The 15,868-nt window shown below is 34.3% G+C and overlaps 1 protein-coding gene across 12 annotated transcripts in view; it reads left to right on the top strand.

The window, feature by feature from the left end:
* The first annotated feature begins 707 nt into the window (after positions 1-707).
* Positions 708-15,868, top strand: part of KIF20B (kinesin family member 20B) — a 101,824-nt gene continuing 86,663 nt past the window's right edge. For 8 of the 12 annotated variants that reach the window (XM_036265281.1, XM_036265274.1, XM_036265276.1 and 5 more), the window contains exons 1-11: positions 708-856; positions 1,792-1,939; positions 7,018-7,104; positions 7,219-7,335; positions 8,061-8,199; positions 8,750-8,934; positions 11,221-11,257; positions 11,734-11,961; positions 13,393-13,504; positions 14,655-14,726; positions 14,813-14,959. In XM_036265281.1, coding sequence (XP_036121174.1) covers positions 1,793-1,939; positions 7,018-7,104; positions 7,219-7,335; positions 8,061-8,199; positions 8,750-8,934; positions 11,221-11,257; positions 11,734-11,961; positions 13,393-13,504; positions 14,655-14,726; positions 14,813-14,959 — 1,271 coding nt within the window. In that variant the 5' untranslated portion in view covers positions 708-856; position 1,792. Of the gene's footprint in view, positions 857-1,791; positions 1,940-7,017; positions 7,105-7,218; positions 7,336-8,060; positions 8,200-8,749; positions 8,935-11,220; positions 11,258-11,733; positions 11,962-13,392; positions 13,505-14,654; positions 14,727-14,812; positions 14,960-15,868 lie in introns of those variants that run through there. The other 4 variants (XM_036265284.1, XM_036265282.1, XM_036265278.1 and 1 more) reach the window with 4 other exon arrangements.

The following is a 15,868-nucleotide window of genomic DNA, read 5'->3' as shown; positions in this document are numbered from 1 at the left end:
ATATAAAAATATTATTTTAAAAAATATATTGATTTTTTTAGATAGAGAGGAAGGGAGAAGGGGAGAGAGATAGAAACATCAATCAGCTACTTCCTGCACCCCCCATACTGGGGATCGAGCCCACAACCTGGGCATGTGCCCTGACTGGAAATCGAACCAGCGACCTCTCCATGCATGGGATCACACTCGACCCACTGAGGCACAAATATTATTTTTAATTAAGGAATAATTATTTTTAATTCAGGAATTTTATAGAAGATAATCAATACATTTTTTTGGGGAGAAAAAAATTAATTGAAGGCAAAGAATGAAGCTTACTTTCCAGTTTCCTGAGCATTTGTATGAAATCTGAATTATAAAATGTCAAGCCAGTACTATAATGTTTTTGCAAGCATTTTGCCTATGTTCCAGACCAGTGGTCATTTTTTACTCTATCAGATACCCTTTTCTTAATTTTCACCCATAAATTGCATGTTTGAAATATTCCAGCAAATTGTACTTAAGTGTTTTCCCTGTTTTCATTACATCATTGATTATACAAAAAAAAAAAAAAAAAAAATAGGATGTTACATTTGTTTAATTGTATGGAGGTTGATTCTGTAGTTTATTGGGCCTTGTTGAAGGTAAATGTAAAATTTTCTTAGTCTTCTTGCAATTTAGAAAAACAACCTTGTTATATTGAGTTGTGGGGTTTCAGGACTTATCAAGGAAAAAGCTATGACTGCAAAGTGGCAGGAGCACACGAGGAGCTTTATTGGGGTAGCACTTGTACAGGATTGCATGCAAGAGAAGTCCCCACAGCATGAAACCTTCCAGAGACTATAGTGAAGGGCCACTACCTAGAAGGGGACAGAAGGTAAGGAACTGGGCGTCGGGAGAGGAGAACCAGAAAGAGGACTTAGGTGTCTAAGTGATGTTACTCAGCAACACAGCATGGAGTTCCTGAGGCATAAAATCTAAAGGGCATCAGTGGCTAGGGGTCTTCACAGTTCTGTGGCTAGCAAATGTTGGATACAGTTTCATGGGATATGCAAAGCAGTTAGGCTCTAAATGGCTAAAATAAGCTTGTTTGAGCTATATTAAAAGCAAATGGATGTGTAAAAATGTGAGTTTGGCATTTCAGTGGGTGTTCCTGGCCTGCTGTGGAGAAGAAAACAACGTAGGACCAGTATACAGGGTCCATATTGGCTCATTTATATAACACCCGTGGATGCCCATTATTAACTTTCTTGAACCAGGAACTGCAGTTTGGGAGTCACTGTTCTGGATATTTCATAATGTCAAAAAACAAGAGGGAGCTCTCTTTCTACCTGGTATTATGCACCTAGTAGATTCTCAGTAAATTTTTAAATTTTAATATTTTTTTCAGTTAAGGTTATCCCTAAATTTACGTTTAGTGACTCGATGTTTCATTTAGTTGTAATAGTTTACTGATGTATTATTCCATATTGACCTTTAATTTTAGACAGAAATATAAATGTTTTATATTGTCTTAGTTTATGGATTACCTTTACTAATGAAATCTCTTTTGATGAATTTATTCATAGGTTGGATCATATGGATAATAGTGGTAGGCTGTGTCCAGTTGTATTTGATTCAGAATCTGTAAATAATTTGATCTTTTTTTTCCCATGGGTCATCATGTTATAGATGAAGCAGTCCAATGTTTTCCTTCTCTGGAAATCTAATTATATGGGCAAAAGTATGGGCTAGACTCAGACTTTTTAAACTCCATAGTCTGAAATGCTGAAAAATTAAGAATGTCTAAAGAAGTTGTTGTTATTCTTGCAGAATGGAGCCTAATTTAAATCAAGATGGGGTGCCTAGACCATCATATGTTTTTAGTGCTGACCCGATTGCAAGGCCTTCAGAAGTAAATTTTGACAGCATTAAGCTTGATCTCTCTCGTGAATTTTCCTTAGTTGCTTCAAGCACTGAGGTAAGTACAAGAAAAATATTACATAATCATGATTGAGTGGAAATGTGTGGCAAACAGGTACCAGTAGAGCAGAGCTTTCCAAACTTTGTGGATTTAAGGCAACCTTCTAAAGAGGACCAAAGTTTTGCCATCCAAAGATGAGCCTTTTGGGATATTGATTCTAAGTTGGTTATTAAGAAACAAACGACCTTCCCCCTTTCCTGTCTAAGGCAATTTGGATGGAAAGGCCAGGAAGGGAATCTTAGCATGTTTATCATAACGGTTTTCATCTTAGCCTAATTGGAATTCATTTTGGTAGGAAGGATCCAAGCAGGGCCTCTTAACTAGATTCCCCCTACTGGTCCCATGTTTCTGGGTTACCTGGCAGGAATTTGTTTACATGTATTATGGTCTTTGCCTGTTTCCCCTTTGAAACCCCTGCCTCCCTTCTTTTTTTCATAATGGCATATAAGCTTGAATTGCCCAGTGCCTCTTTGCGGTTTTCATATTCTTATTGTCCTTCAAATGTACATTTGTATACTAAACTTTGGACAGTTTTTCTTATCAGTCTGTCTCTGTTAATTTAACTTTTTAGCCCAGCTAGAAGAACTTAGAAGGTGGGAAGATAATTATTTTTTTGTTAGCTCTCACACTTTTTATCTCAGTGATTTTTTCCTGGTGCCTTGAATACATAACAGTTCCTTTTCAATTTCCACTATGCCCCTAGGAATTGCAGGCCTTAGTTAAAAAAAAAAATACAGATTTTTAAAAGTTAAAATAACTCAGTAGTGTTTAAGAAGGAAAAGTCTTTGCACACACATGGAAAAATGACTGGAAGAATATATTACAAAATGCTGATGATTCTGGGTGGATTTTATTTTCTTTGATTATTTTGTTGTTTGTATGGTTTCTCCAATAAACATGAAATACTTAAAAAAAAAAAAAAGAAATAAAAGTCCTTTCACCACCCTACCTACTACCACTGTAGTGTTTGCTTTGTCTCTTTTTAGACTTTGATTCAGTATTCTAATTATTACCTTTTAGATTGTTAATTTTGATGCTTTATAAATTGGGACGTACCCAATTTATAAATAATGATGGAAGGGGAAGGGGTGTATAGGGAACAAGATGAAAGAACAATGCTTATTTAATACCATCATGTGTCAGGCTCTTTCACTTTGGCTCATTTAATATGAAAGAAAGAGAAAAGAAGGTAGGAGGAGACAAGTGCCTCTTGGTCTGTAATGGAATCATACATTATGTAGTCTTTTGTGTGGCCATCTTTCACTTAACACAAGGGTCAATAAATAATGGCCTTTTTTGTATTGCCTGTTTTTGTAGTCCTCACAAGCTAAGAATGGTTTTAACATTAAAAAAAATTTTTTTTTCTCTATTTGTTTTTAGAGAGAGAGAAAGGGAGAAGGAGAGAGAGATATAAACATCAATATGAGAGAACATCGATTGGCCACCTCCTGCATGCCCCCACTGGGGATTGGGCCTACAACCTGGGCATGTGTCCTGACCAGGAATCGAACTGGCGACCTCTTGGTGCATGGGTCAATGCTCAACCACTGAACCACACCAGCTGGGCAGGTTTTTACATTTTTAAATGAAGAAAATTCACAAGAATAATATTTTATGATGTGAAAATTTTATTAAATTTAAACTTCACTATCTATAAATAAATAGCCATACTCATTTATTTATTTGTTTTCTAGTTCTGCTTTGTACTATAATGGCAGAATTGAGTACTTGTGGCAGTGATAGTAGGACCTTTAGAGCCTAAAATATTAACTCTCTGGCTCTTTACAGAAAAAAAATTTGCCGACCCCTGACTGAGCATGGTGTTTTTGAGATTCATCATGCATCATGTATCAGTAATTTTATTAGTTTTTATTGCTAAGTAGTAGTCCGTGGTGCAGATATGCCATATTTCTTTCCATTTATAATGTGATAGATATTGGGTGGTTTCCAGTTTTGGGCCCTTACAAATAATGCTGCTGTGAACATTTATGCAGAAGCCTTTTTGTGAACTTGTGTTATCTTTTCTCTTGGTTAAATATGTAGTAAAATAAATTCATATTTAACTTTATAAGGAACTTTGTTTTCCAAAGTGACTATACTAGCACCAGTAGTACAGGTTTTAGTTCCTCCACTTCTTGGCCGACACTTGGTAATTTTGAGTGTGCAGTAGAACCTTATCAGGGTTCTAGTTTGTATTTCCCTAATGAGCACTTTTTCAAGTATGTTGGCCATTTCTGTAACTTCTTTTATAAAATATTTTTTCAGTTAATTTCCCCATTTAAAAATTAGGTTGGGCCCTGGCCGGTTTGGCTCAGCGGTTAGAGCGTCAGCCTGCGGTCCACAGAGACGCGGGTTCGGTTCCCGCTAAGGGCATGTACCTTGGCTGCAGTTTGTCCCTGGCCCTGGTTGGGTCGTGTGGGTGGCGGCCACTCGATGTGTCCTTTTCGCATCGATGTTTCTCTCTATTCCTCTCTCTCCTTCCCGCTCTATCTGAGTAAAAAATGGAAAAATGTCCTCGGGTGAGGATAAAAAAAAAAAAAAAAAAAAAAAATTAGGTTGGTTGTCTTACTGATTTCTGAGAGATCTTCATATATAGAGTAGATACATATCTCTTATCAGATTAATGGTGTCTTTATTAGAGGTTTATTTTCATCTAGAAATGGCTTTTTTAATTCTCACTTGATATTTTTTCTATTGATTTTTAGAGAGAGTGGAAGGGAGTGACGGAGGGGAGAGAGAGAGAGAAATAAAGAAACATCATTGAGAGAGACACATCGATTGGTTGCCTCCTGCACAACCCCCACTGGGGCAGGGAACTGAACCTGCAACCCAGGTACATGCCCTTGACTGGGAATCAAACCTGCAACCCTTAGGTGCAAGGGCCGGCAATCTAACCACTGAGGAACAAGGCCAGGGTGTAGCTTTTGTTTTGTTATATTTTGTTATCCATCTTGAATTAGTTTTTGTTTATAGTTGATATAGAGGTTCAGGTTGGATTTTTTTTGAAAACTTATCTAGTTGTTTCAGTATTATGTGTTTAAAATACTTCAATTTTTTTCTGTTAAATTGTTTAAGTACCTTTATTGACAATCAAATGACTGTATCTATATGTAGATATATTTCTGGATTATTCTCTTCCATTGACCTATTTGTCTATCCTTACAGCTGCACTTTACTGTCTGTTTCTGTAGTTTTATAATAATTCTTGAAATAAAGTAGTATCAATACTTTCACTTTGTTTTCTTAGGAATATTTTGGCTTATCTAGGTTCTGTGCATATTCATTAATTTTAAAATTGACTTACCAGTTTCTGCAAAACAGCCTATTGGGATATTTTACTGGGATTGCATTGAATCTATGAATCAATTGGGAGAGAATTGATCTTTTAATAATATTGAGCATTTTAATCCATGAACATGGTATATTTCTCCCTTTATTTAGTCTTTAAGGTCTTAGCAGTGTTTTGTATTTTTCAATGAAGAGAGGTCTTTCATGTCTTTTCTTAAATATATTTGTAAATATTTCATGGTATTTGATGTTATTATAAACCATATTTTTAACAGCTTATTTATTTTTATACTCACTTGAGGGTGTGTGTGTATGTATATATATACACACACATATATGTATATACACACACACACACACACATATATATATATTTTGTTTTTTAATTGATTTTAGAAAGAAAGGAAAGGAGGAGAGAGAGAAACATTGATGTGAGAGAGAAACATCAAATCATTGCCTCCCGTACATGGACCAACAGGGGATCGAACCTGAGACCTTTTGGTGTACAGGATGATGCTCCAACCAACTGAGCCACCCAGCCAAGTATTTTTAACAGCTTTGGTGTATAATTAAGATACAATAAACTGCACATATTTGGAATATAAACTTTTACAAGTGTTGGCATATGCATATACTCATAAGACCATCACTAAAATCAGATAGTCACTATCTGATAGTGAATATCTTCATCATCCCTAAAAGTTTCCTTGTAATCCCTTCCTCACATCATACATCCAAGTCACCACTGATCAGTGTTTTGTCAGTATACATGAGTATGCACTTTCTAGAATTTTATATAAATGGAATCATAAAGTCATGTTTTCTTTTTTTTGGTGGGAGCTCTGGTTTCATTCACTCAGCATAATTATTTTGAGTTTCATGCATGTTGTGTGTAAAAGAAGGTAATTTCTTTTTACTGTCCATGCTATGGATATTCTATTTGTTTATCTATTCACTTGCTGGTGGACATTTGTGTTTACACTGTTTGGGTATTATGAACAAAGCTCCTATGTACTTTAGTGTACAAATCTTTGTATGGATATAATACATTCATTTTAAGAAATGAGCTAGGCTTATTTCTTCCCTAAAGGAAGCAGTAAAGAGAATGCTATATAGCAAAAATACTCTAAATGCATGATGGAATTGAGCAATTGGGTTAGTAGACTATTCTGATTACTTGTGATTTATTCTAGAGTTTTATGTTTTAGTGCTTTAGAACCCTGTTATTAGTATTTAGTTAGAAAGGTTAGGATTTTATTGGAAAAAAGACTTACTTGTAAACCTTAAGTATAAATATAGAAGGTAGAGGAAATTTTGCATATCTTTTTTTTATTATTATTTTTTTAATCCTCACCCGAGGATATTTTTCCAATTTTTTGTACAGATAGAGTGGGAGGGAGAGAGAGGAAGGGAGAGAGAGAGAGAGAAACATCGATGTGAAGGGACACATCGAGTGGTTGCCACCCGCATGACCAACCAGGGCCGGGGACAAACTGCAACCGAAGTACGTGCCCTTAGCGGGAACCGAACCCGGGTCTCTCCGGACCGCAGGCCGACGCTCTAACCGCTGAGCCAAACTGTCCAGGGCGCATATCTTTTTTTTAAAAGCAGATTTTTTTTTAATACATATAACATGCTTAAAAACAGAAGAATCACTGTTTGCTTAGAGATTTTGTATAATCTCAGATTGATTGTTATGTAACAATCAGCTGATTTAAAGAAGGATGATCTCTGAGAAGCCATATTTTGTATTTTTTAAGTACAATTATTTTGTTCTTCATTTTTAGGCAAATAGTTTCGACTCCAAAGATTATCTTCAGGTTTGTCTTCGAATAAGACCATTCACACAGTCAGAAAAAGAACACGAGTCTGAGGTTTGTATCGAATTTAATTGGGTTTTACCATTACATCTTCATTAAATGGGCAAAATATAATTGTTTTAATTATTTATTGTGGGATTTATTATTGTTTTTATTTGTTTGTTCAAGGGCTGTGTGTATATGCTGGACCCACAGACTGTTCTGCTGAAAGATCCTCAAAGTATCCTTGCTCGGTTAAGTGAGAAAAGCTCTGGGCAGATGGCACAGAAATTCAGTTTTTCTAAGGTAAGTAAGTACCCATGTGAAACAAGATTTTTTAAGGAAAAGAGACTTATCTTAGATTAAAGTGCTACATGATTGTATATAATTAGCTATATACATCTTGTGCTTATGGAACTTAGATCTTAGGCACTAGTATTTTTTTTTCAAGGATAGGACTCAAATTTCAAGTCTATAAATACATATTGGAAGTGAATAAATCACAATTTAGCTCTTAAAATCTTTTTTTTGAAGTAACATATATTATTTATTTATTTTTTTTATTAGTCCTCACCCAAGGATATTTTCCCATTGAATTTTAGATAGAGTGGAAGGGAGGGAGGGGAAGAGAGAGACACATTGACTGGCCACCTCCCACTTGACCCAAACTGGGGCCAGGGATTGAATCTGCAACCCAGGTACATGTCCTTGATTGGGAATTGAACTCTCAAACCTCAGTCCACAGGGCGATGCTCTAACTGCTGAGCCAAACCGTCCAGGGCTTAAACTTTTTTTTTCCAGAATTCAGATGAAAACTTATTAGGCTAGGCCAGAATTCTATCTTGAAAACTTTATGAGAGTAGGTAAACTATCAAGTGTATTTGTGGGAGTTGGGGATATGGCACCTATTTTAAGAATGAATCTTATAAAATGATTATAAAATTTTTAAACATGAGAGAGAGGGTAGAAGTCATTGTGAATATTAACTTGAATTTTCTAAAAATATTTGTTTTAAAAAAATGCTTATTTAGGTTTTTGGTCCAGAAACAACACAGAAGGAATTCTTCCAGAGTTGCATTATGCAGCCAGTAAAAGACTTTTTGAAAGGACAAAGTCGACTGATTTTTACTTATGGGCTAACCAATTCAGGAAAAACATACACATTTCAAGGTAAATTGTTTTATTTTTGCTGGAAAGGAAAAAGGAAGTACTAATGTTCACTCATATAATACTTGCTTCTAGTTGTGTTTCCATTACCTAGTACATTTGCTCCATTTTTAATAGTAATAGAATAATTAAATGTATACTCCTGATGGCTTTTAATTCAGATTGATTTAATTCATTTGTGAAACTTTTTTATCTATATGATAGAGAAGTAGATCATAAAAATTCAGAAAAACGATTAATGTGACATAGTGAATTAAGTATGGATAACCAGGGAAACACTTTATATTTCATTTTACTTTTATATTTTGTGATTATGGGTGATTGCAAATCTATAGCTTGATCTGAAGGTAAAATTTTAGGTTTTGTGTCAAAATAATAGTTGATAAAATGTCTATTATGCAGTAGAGACCGAAGTGATAAACTGACTAATTCTTCACTTTTTGTGTTAGCTGTTTACTCTTGCCTATGGTGGTATAAAAGGAGCCTTGGTAGTCCAGGGATGTTCTTGCTTTCTTAACTTTGAGGGAGTATAAAACAAAAATTCTTTTCACAGGCACAGAAGAAAATATTGGCATTCTGCCTCGAACTTTGAATGTATTATTTGATAGTCTTCAGGGAAGGCTGTATACAAAAATGAACCTTAAACCACATAGATCCAGAGAATATTTACGGTTGTCACCAGACCAAGAGAAAGAAGAAATTGCTAGCAAAAGTGCATTGCTTCGGCAAGTTAAAGAGGTATGGAAGTATTTTATTTAGTATCTAAAATATATATAAATCATGACCTTTTATAAGCTCTTTAGTTTGTTTCAGCCTATATTGGAATGTTAATGGTTGTGATAGCTGTCTTTTTTTTTTTTTTTTTTAATACTCACTGGAGGATATTTTTCTATTTATCTTCACATAGAGTGGGAGGGAGAGAGAGAGAGAGAATTGATGTGAGAGGGACACATTGACTGTTTGCTTTCCATATGACCCACACCAGGGCCTGGGATGAACTGCAACTGAGGTATGTGCCTTTGACTGGAATTGAAACTGTGACTCTCTGGTCCGTGTGCCAACACTCTAACCGCTGAGCCAAACCAGGCAGGGCTTGTCTTTTCTTTTTGAGAAAAGTATTACAAGCTTGTTTGAAGACATCTCTTGTTTTACATTGTACAAACAGCAGAAATGTTTAAACAAAAGAAATGTAAATGGTTCTGAAATCTTTTCGTGTAGAAACAGCATTGTACTTACTATGTAATGATTAAAAGTTTAAAAAAAATTGAAAGTAATATGTATACACAAAATCTAAGAAAGGAATATGAAAAAATAAAATGTGAAAATTTCTTATAATTTCACTTTTGAAGAAAAAACTACCATTAACAGATTGAAAAATACCCTTTATGATCTTTTTTTCTGTATTACAAAATCTATACACAGAGCTTTCTATACAGGGGTGGTCAAAAGTAGGTAATACAAATACATTGTAATACAAATGCATAATTTAATAGTACATAATAATAAAGAATAAGCTGATTTGCATACTTAAAATGGTAGACCTACTTTTGCTCACCCCTGTGTATGTCTGTACATATATATACACACACAAATACAGCCATATATGTAGTAGTATATATCTTTGTATGTAGGATATAGTCTTTTAAACAAAAATGAGGTTTTACTATACACATGTTCTTTAACTTGCTCTTTCATTTAATATATTTTAAGTCTCTTACTACCTCAATTCATGTATCTATTAGGTTATGTTTTTACCTCTTTTTTTTCTTTTTGTCTATTTCTCCTCTTCCTTCTAGATTTTGTTTTCGGATATTTATCCTATTCGGGATTATTAAAAATTATCAATAGTTTTTATAAATATTACCAAAATATGGTGGGGATTTTCTTTTTTAAGACATTTATAACTCAGGGTTTCAAGGTAGTAAAAAGTTGTTTATTAGTGGAATTCAGAGTTTATGATTATGGTCTGTGAAAGTAAAATAGTATTTTAACAGAAATTATGGAGATTGGTAGATAATTTCATAGATAATAGAGAAAATTAATCATTAATAATGAAAAAAATTTTCCTGTTATCTATTTAAAACAAAATAAGATTTTTTCCTATGAAATTAAAAATGTTAAATAGCCCTGCTGGTGTGGCTTACTGGTTGAGTGTCGACCCATGCACCAAGAGGTCGCCTGTTCAATTCCTGGTCAGGGCACATGCTCAGATTGTGGACCCAATCCCCAGTGGGAGGCATGTAGGAAGGGGCCATTCGATATTCTCCCTCATCGATGTTTCTATCTCTCCCTCTCCCTTCCTTTCTCTCTGAAATCAATAGAGAAGAAATATTAAAAAAGAAAAAGATTTAGGTATATATCCTAAGGAAATTATTAGCATACAGAATAAAAAGTAATATAGTAAGATATTTATCTTATTATTTTTAATGACACACCCTTGTAAATAGTATAAATGTTCAATAATGGAATAATTAAGTCATTTTATATTTATTCAGTTATGCAGCCAGTAAATGTTTATAAATAAATGCTGATTATAGAGAGAAAAAGGTTACAGTGCAGTAAGTTTGGAGAAAAGAATAAATGGGAATGTATTGAAATATTAATAGTGATTGCCCCGGAATGGCAGGGATTATATAGGATACTCTTTTTAATACTCTACTGTAGTTTCCCATATTTCCTTTGTGAAAATATTATTTAACTAGGAAAAAAATTAATAGGCCTTGGCTGGGCAGTCTAGTTGGTTAGAGTGTCATCCTAATACTCCCAAGGTTTGGATTCGATCCCTGATCAGGGCACATATAAGAAGCAAGCAATGAATATATAAATTAGTGGAACAACAAATCTCAGTCTTTGTCTTTCTTTCTCTCAAGTCAATAAAAAAAAATTTAATGGACAGAAGTCATTGAATTAAGTAGATGAAGGGTGGTGATTTGGTTGTTGACTTATTTGGATAGGTAATTAATATACTGGTTACTTAATCTTAACTAAAAATGGTTTTTAACTTCTGAAATCTTTCTGTTTTAGGTTGTTATGCAGAATGACAATTATGATAGTCTTTATGGTAAGGTTTCTTTCTCACCTTTAAAATGTTGATTATGAAAAATATATTTAAAAGCTTTTAAATTTTGAAAAACTTGTGATTTAATTTCTTCAATGACATAATAATACTTGGAAAATAGTACATAATTATATAAAATGTCAGTTACTATAAAGTTTTATTTGGATTTAATATCACAGATACATATTTCATTGGTTGTAACTTTCATGTTAAATTCAAGGTAGACACTATTCTATTTTTGTCCTTTACATTTAATTTCAGTTTAGTTCATTGGTATATTTTCAAAAAGAAAAGATAAGAGGAAGCCAGACTTTGGTTAAAACAAATATTATTTATATCTGCCCTGGTCCAAAACTTATTTAACATTGTTGGTCAAAAGATTTAAGGATACTTAGTTTTTGAAATATAGGAGTCTTGATCTGTTTTCTTATTTTTTGGTTAATTGCTTAATTGTGATTATCTTCTTTTATTTTCTGTAGGAAGTTTAACAAACTCTTTGAATATCTCAGAGTTTGAAGAATCCATGAAAGATTGTGAACAAGCTAGCTTGAATATGGATAATAATATAAAATTTTCTCTGTGGGTTTCTTTCTTTGAGATTTATAATGAATATATTTATGACTTGTTTGTTCCTGTGTCATCCAAGTTCCAGAAGAGAAAGATGCTACGCCTTTCCCAAGATGTAAAGGGCTATTCTTTTATAAAAGGTATACTAATTGTACTTTTTTTTTTTTTTATTGCTCTGAAGTTCCTTTCTAGGCTTTGTCATTAGCTATATAAAGGAAACTAGAAATGGAAAATTTTATTACTAATAATTAACATTAAGATAATAAGTGAAGTATGTACTTTGCAAATATATTTGGTATGTTAATTAAACCTGAATATAGGTTTATTTTAGTAAGGATCGTGTTTATTTGAGTATCATTGATTGAATTTTTAAGGATGGGGAAAGCTGTGTGTGTTGATATTCACATTATTCTGTTGCTTTGTAAAAGTGTCTAAACTTTGGGGATTCAGAGATGTGTCTATTCTTCCACATGGTATCTTTCCAACCCTTTTAAACCACTACTCGCAGTAGGAGATACATACATAATAACATGGTGACCCAGTACCTCTGTATAAATATATGTATATATACTTATGACTCAGAAGTTTTATTAATTATACTTATCCTTACTACTAGGAATGCACTTTGATGTTTTCTATATTCTCCTTCATTTTTTTGTATGAATCCTCACCTGAGGATATTTTTTCCATTGATTTTAGAGAGTGGAAGAGAGGGAGAGGGAGAAACATCAATGTTAGAGAGACACATTGATTGGCTGCCTCCTGCATGCGCCCCAGCCGAGGCTGGGATGAAACCTGCAACCCAGGTACATGCCCTTGACCAGGAATCGAACCTGCAATCCTTTGGTGCTCAGGCCAATGCTCTAACCACTGAACAACACAGTCAGGGCATCTACTTCATTTTTATAACATGCTGGTGATGACTAAATAAATTTGATTTATGAGTCATTAATGAGTTGTAATCTGGAATGTTTCACAGCTAGGTAGTTTTGTAGGTTTAATATGTACTGTGGTTTGTTTCCTTTTTTTTCCCTGGATGTCTAATTCTAAGGAATCTTACCTGTTTTTATTTTTTTATTGATTTTTAAAAATATTTTTGTTGATTCTTTTTTTCCTTTAGGGAGAGAGAGAGAAATGTTGATGTGAGAGAGAAACATCAGTTGGCTGCCTCCTGCGCACCCCCTATTGAAGATCAAGTCTGCAACCCAGGCATGTGCCCTTAATGGGAATGGAACCGGGATCTCAGTCCATTGGATGATGCTCAGTCCACTGAGCCATACCCGCCAGGCTTACCTGTGTTTTAATTTTTCTTTTGGGTGACTATAAAAGAACATACTTTGCATGTTTGTATAACTTAAATATTGGAAGATTATTAAAATATTCTTATTTTGTGTACCACTTTTCTAGTGGAATATGGAATAGCTGAGTTGACTCCACCTAGGGCATGTTATTAAAATAAAGATTACATTAAATGTCTTTGGGAAAAGAGATTACAAATATTCAGTGAGATTACATTATACAACCAATGCTGGGTTTTTATTAATTGATATGTGTCCTTTTTATTTTTAAAGATCTACAATGGGTTCAAGTGTCTGATTCCAAAGAAGCGTATAGACTTTTAAAACTAGGCATAAAGCACCAGAGTGTTGCCTTCACAAAAATGAACAATGCTTCTAGTAGAAGGTAAGGAATAAAACCTATGGGGTAAGCCTGAAACACCCAGGCTATTCTGTGCTAATGTAAATACAACTAATTGAAATTTAAAGTGGGCAGTAGGTTTTCTGATATGTTAAATAAATTCATAGGCATAAAAACATTCTGTAAACTAAGAGTGCTAAACACATAAAACTGTCAGTGCTATTTCTTGTTCTCACAACACATTTACTAATTTGCATGAAGTCTCTGAGGTATTTTTACTTTCTTTATGTGACTATCTGAGCATAACGTGTTAAGAGTTACCTATAATGCAGGACTTTGCTTTGTGTCTTTTCCATTTACCCCATGAACACAAACACTATGTGCATACTGTTAAGAGAGAATCTCAAGGGATTAAAAATAGGATGTTTTGCCTGACCTGTGTGACTCAATGGCTTGAATGTCATCCTATGCACCAAGAAGTTACCGGTTAGGACACATGCCTGGGTTGCAGCTCGATCCCTAGTGTGCAGGAGGCAGCTGATGGATGTTTCTCTCTCATTAATGTTTCTACCTCTCCCTCCCTCTTTATTTCTCTCTGTGTCTCAGGAAAAAAAATAATCAATGAAAACACATTAAAATAAAAAAAGATTGTTAATGAACCATTTAGAAAAAATTGGATGTTTTGAAGGGAGGTATTGGGGGATGAGAGACAAAAGGAAATATGTTTAAGGAATGAGATATTTAAAACAGGTTTTTTTTTAAGTGGGAAAGAACCCTCATACTCAGTTTGTTATGAAGATAATATATGATCCAGATAAGCCCATATTAGGCCAGATAGATGCTTTGCTTTAGGTATATATTTAAAGAAGATTAGCTTTACATAATACTATTTTAACTAATAATGAGCAAATGGAGACTTTACAATGATTAGATTAGAAGTTGAGTGTTAAGAGAAGGAGTAGGTTCAAGAGATTTGGGGCTAAATGAAAGATAAGATACTTGTTTTAGACCATAGGGAATATAGATGGTAGTGGAACACTGGATGATAATATCTGGCAGTTAATTAGAAAATCTAGTGCTGAAGCTATGGTTAGTATTAGGATATAAATAGATATTGATTTAGATGCTATGCTCCTGTTTAGAATACAGAAATTAAAATGAGACGTAACACTTGATCTTTGTATATTTCTTTTAGTCACAGCATATTCACTATTCGAATATTACAGATTGAAAATTCTGAAATGCCTCATGTAATGAGAGTCAGTGAGTAAGTTGAGCATTTTTCATATTGTAGTTATTTTTAATTGTTTTGTTTTGAAGAACTTTTAAAGATTTTTTTGTTCGTTTATTCAGATTGTCTTTATGTGATCTTGCTGGTTCAGAACGAAGCATGAGGACACAGAATGAAGGTGAAAGGTTAAGAGAGACTGGGAATATCAACACGTCTTTGTTGACTCTGGGAAAGTGTATTAATGCTTTGAAGAACAGTGAAAAGTCAAAGTAAGTGTTGCTGAAAGTGTTATTAGCATATTAAGTATTATAATACTTAAGCTTTCAACTTCACTAGTTTTAGAAAATTTTGGTTGTTTTTAACCTGCTCCTTATATAATGCCAATGTATAGATTACAATTAAAATACTCAGAGGATGTCTGGCCAGTGTGGTTCAGTTGATTGGAGTGTGTGCATTGGAGGGTGGTGGGTTTAGTTTCAGGTTGGGGCACATGCCCAGGTTGCTGGTTGGGTCCCTAGTTGGGGTGTGTGGGGGTGGTGGCTGATTGATATTTTTCCTCTCATGTGGGTGTTTTCTCTCTGTGTCTCGCTCTCCCTTCCTCTCTCTAAAATAAAAAATAAATAAAATACTCAAATCTAGGGTTAAAAAAATGGTAGAAATAAAAAAGTGTTAGTACATGCTAGTGACTCATGAAATAACCACAATATATATATATTTTTTATCCTCACCTGAGGACTTTTTTCCATTTTTTTTGTTCAGATAGAGTGGGAGGGAGGGAGGGAGAGAGAGAGAGAGAGAGAAGAGGAGAGAGAGAGAGAGAGAGAGAGAGAAACATTGATGTGAAAGGGACACATCGAGTGGCCGCCACCCGTATGACCCAACCAGGACCAGGGATAAACTGCAACTGAGGTACGTGCCCCTAGCGGGAACCGAACTCGGGTCTCTCTAGACCGCAGGCTGACGCTCTCACCACTGAGCCAAACCGGCCAGGGCTCACAATATTTTTCATAGCAAATATATATCAATAGGCACTTTACACCATAGGGTTCTCTAAAATCCCTTTATTCTTACATTGTGTTCTTCTAGATGTGATAGATTTTTGCATTAATGAACCTTTTAGGCTGAGTAAATTCTCAGTCATCATTATTTTTATCTAGTTAAGGTGTTTCATGGCATAT

The sequence above is a fragment of the Molossus molossus genome, unplaced genomic scaffold, assembly GCF_014108415.1.
Source record: "Molossus molossus isolate mMolMol1 unplaced genomic scaffold, mMolMol1.p scaffold_m16_p_17, whole genome shotgun sequence".
NCBI classification, from domain to species: domain Eukaryota; kingdom Metazoa; phylum Chordata; class Mammalia; order Chiroptera; family Molossidae; genus Molossus; species Molossus molossus.
Note: the sequence above shows the minus strand (reverse complement) of the source record. Positions and strands in the feature narration are given on the sequence as shown.